At 42.1% G+C, this 3,105-nt stretch overlaps 1 protein-coding gene across 1 annotated transcript in view; it reads right to left on the bottom strand.

Moving 5' to 3' along the window:
- Positions 1–3,105, bottom strand: part of CUNH1orf21 (chromosome unknown C1orf21 homolog) — a 233,471-nt gene that overhangs the window by 145,743 nt on the left and 84,623 nt on the right. The window contains exon 2 of the mRNA XM_019635531.1: positions 973–1,192. Coding sequence (XP_019491076.1) covers positions 973–1,066 — 94 coding nt within the window. The 5' untranslated portion in view covers positions 1,067–1,192. The remainder of the gene's footprint in view (positions 1–972; positions 1,193–3,105) is intronic.

Here is a 3,105-nt window from a genome sequence, read left to right as displayed (position 1 = left end):
TTCTTTGTTGAACAAGCAATGAAGAGGTACTTTTAGGAAAACAATGCCATGCAAATGTCAAGTAGTGGGTTTCACTGTTAAAATAATTCAGCAAAAAAAACGGCTTCATCTGCTTTGCTCTAACTGGAATTTTGGACTAACACATAGAAACAGCTTCATCAGAGGAATAACTGATCTTGCAAGGAACAAACTCAAAAGCCTGTCAGTGGCCAGGCAGGTAACATCCATGGTTAGTGAGTGAACTGGGCTTAACGTGCAACCGTGGGCATGGCTTAGGGGTTCACTGGAGGCCAGAACCTGATTGAAGCGGCAACTGACTATGTTCCAAGGGAATCTTCTGAAGAAATCTGGGATTTCACGTGAAGCATCCTGATATTTAAAGGCCACCTTGCTTTTCATTTTACAATTCTCTGGGCGCCAAAGAAAACATATTTGCAGGTCCAATAGGCTGTGGGTTTGCAGTTTGTGACCTTTGCACTAGATATTCTGAAGTTCCCTTAAGGCATCATAGAAAGGTTAAAAGATGATATTAAATTTATTGTATTTGTAGTTTTGAATCTGAAAATTTATAATTCACATAAAGAGTAACTTTCTATTAACACTAAAAACACATCACTGTCTCATTTACAAAGTCTCACTCACTCCACTTTTAGACCTCTATGTTTTTTCAGCCTTATCATTCTTCTCTACGTGGACACCCTTTGGCTGCTGTCCCACACACCTATTTAAGTCCTACTAGTTATTTAAAACTTGATTTAGATGCTAGCTCCTGCATAAAACCTCCACGATCCTCCTTGAAGTCCTCTATGTACAAATTACGACGACTGTCCAATGGAAGAGATCTGCATTGATTCCTATCGCATCTCATCAGCCCGCTCCCAGTATCCCCCACAATAAGCCTGCAAGGATTCACACCCATGAAAGTGAAAGGCCTGGATCCACGGGTCAAGAAGAAAGGCCAAGGGCACTCACCGCCAAACACATCTCCATTCTGGTAGTTCTTCCCTTTCTGGGCTTCCTCTTCATTTTGAACAGTGGCAACATGCTTGGCGGAGGCACAGCCCATAGTCTCATTCGCTCAGCTTCAGCCGGGCTGAACCGCAAATCATCTCTACAGACACGGGGACATTTTTCTTTTCGTTAAACACAAAGAAAATCGATCTTCCTGCTGCGTCGGTCAAGATGTGCGCACCTGCAAGAACAGGGAGAAAGCTAGGTCAGAATGGGTGAGGTGTAACCCTTGTCTTGGTGTCCTGTGTGCTGTGTGACCAGCAATGCACTAGAATCTCCCTGCATGACCCCTGCTGGGCTGGGGCTGTGACCAGACGGCCAGCAGAACAGAATGTAAAGAGGCCCGTTCTCACCTGATCCCCACTGAGGGAGCAAAGCCAGAAGGCAGACCCCCTGCACCACACACGGCTGAATGGTTTAAGGAGTCACAAATATATACATATACACTCAGATAAATATCTGAGTACTACTACTAGCCATATTCTTGCTGATGTTCAGGAACATCAAAAGCCTTCAGAGTAAGGCAAGCCCAATCATGAGATGTCCTTAGTCCAAGAGGCTGGGGAAAGTTCTCTATCGTCCCCATCCTGTCCTACAGACCAGCTCTTCTAGCTCCTCAAATTTTGCCAGGAGGAGATGGCCTTCCTCCCGAGGCTGAAAACAGGGGCTAGTGTATACATTTCTGGGAGGTTTTATAAGTTATTCAATACTTTATTTTACCGGAGGTGACACCGTTTGGGATGATAAAGGAGATGGGGCAAAACTTAAATTTACTTGTGTCCATTTTCTGCTTAGCTAGCTGAATGTTTTAAGGACTGAGCAGATGTAGGAATATAAAGAAAAGAAAGCAAGGCAGTTGCCTATCTCTTTCAGAGCCTCTGTGCCTTAATTTGACTTCTAATAAAAGCAGAAAGAGCAGTCATGGATAAACCAAAGGAGATAATCCCTTAGTTACCTTTCTCTGCCCCACCCAAAGTCACTACTTCAATTCTCAGGGCTTACTCTACTCAACCTGCCCATTTTTATTTATTTGATTCTTTCATCGTCCTTATCCAGCCATTGCATACATGACTTATTCTAGGCCTACTGATGTTTCCGCTGGACCATCTATCTATTCCTTCGTCTCCAAACATCCCCTCACCTCCTCACACCCATGGCAGAGAAAAGAGGCATCAAGCATCTGTCTCCCAGGACCCTCCTCTCCTCTTGACGAACAATTGATGTTTCTCAGTCTCAAGAACAGAGCTACCAAGAGGAAGCTGCAGGCTTTCTCTTCCAAAAAGATGGCTGCCCCTCAGCCCTCCTTCCTAGAGCATCAATGACATCTATGGATGTAGAATTTGAGCCATTTAAACCATCAAATCTCAACAAAGGGCATTTTTCAAATTCGCCTAACACTACAAGGTAATTCTGAATCAATCTAGTAAACGAACTCAGATACAAAGGTAGTGATCTTAAATTAAGCCAAGCAAATACAAATTTCAATATCGACTCTATGGCTACAATACTATCCATGCCTTTGCATAGATCTTCAGACTATGTTCTATCACTGGTTATATTAAATCACTAACAGGAAGTATAGGGTTAGATGGTGAAGTTTTACAAACAAGAAAGATTTTTTTTTTCCCTCAATAGCCAATGCTTATAGTTTTCTACATTATTAGGTAATCTCATGTTAACACATTTTCATCGTTTTAAAGCTATATGGAATACACAGACATACCCCTATTGTTATTATATTTAGCAGTAATGTAATAGTAAAAACTATTTTCATTTGATGGTCTACTCAGACTGGTCTATAAAGCTCAGGGGCTAGATGGGGGGAGACATGCTGGCATTTAAAAGAAAAAAAATCCACACAATACAGTATGGTAAGTGCTGTGATAGAGGTTTCACAGGAAACTGTGACAATGCAGAATTAAAAAAAAAAAAGCAGATTAAATTATGAAGGTATGGTATTTTGGAGGGTCCTAAAAGCTCAGTAGAAATTTGGCAGGAAAGGGTAGTAGCATGATCCAAGTGTAAGAAGCACCTCAGCTAAGACACCAGAAAATGTGGAAGAGCACACTGTGTGTGTGTGTGTGTGTGTGTGTG

Source organism: Hipposideros armiger, unplaced genomic scaffold (assembly GCF_001890085.2).
Source record: "Hipposideros armiger isolate ML-2016 unplaced genomic scaffold, ASM189008v1 scaffold_22, whole genome shotgun sequence".
NCBI lineage: Eukaryota > Metazoa > Chordata > Mammalia > Chiroptera > Hipposideridae > Hipposideros > Hipposideros armiger.
This window is presented reverse-complemented; position numbering and strand designations above follow the sequence as displayed.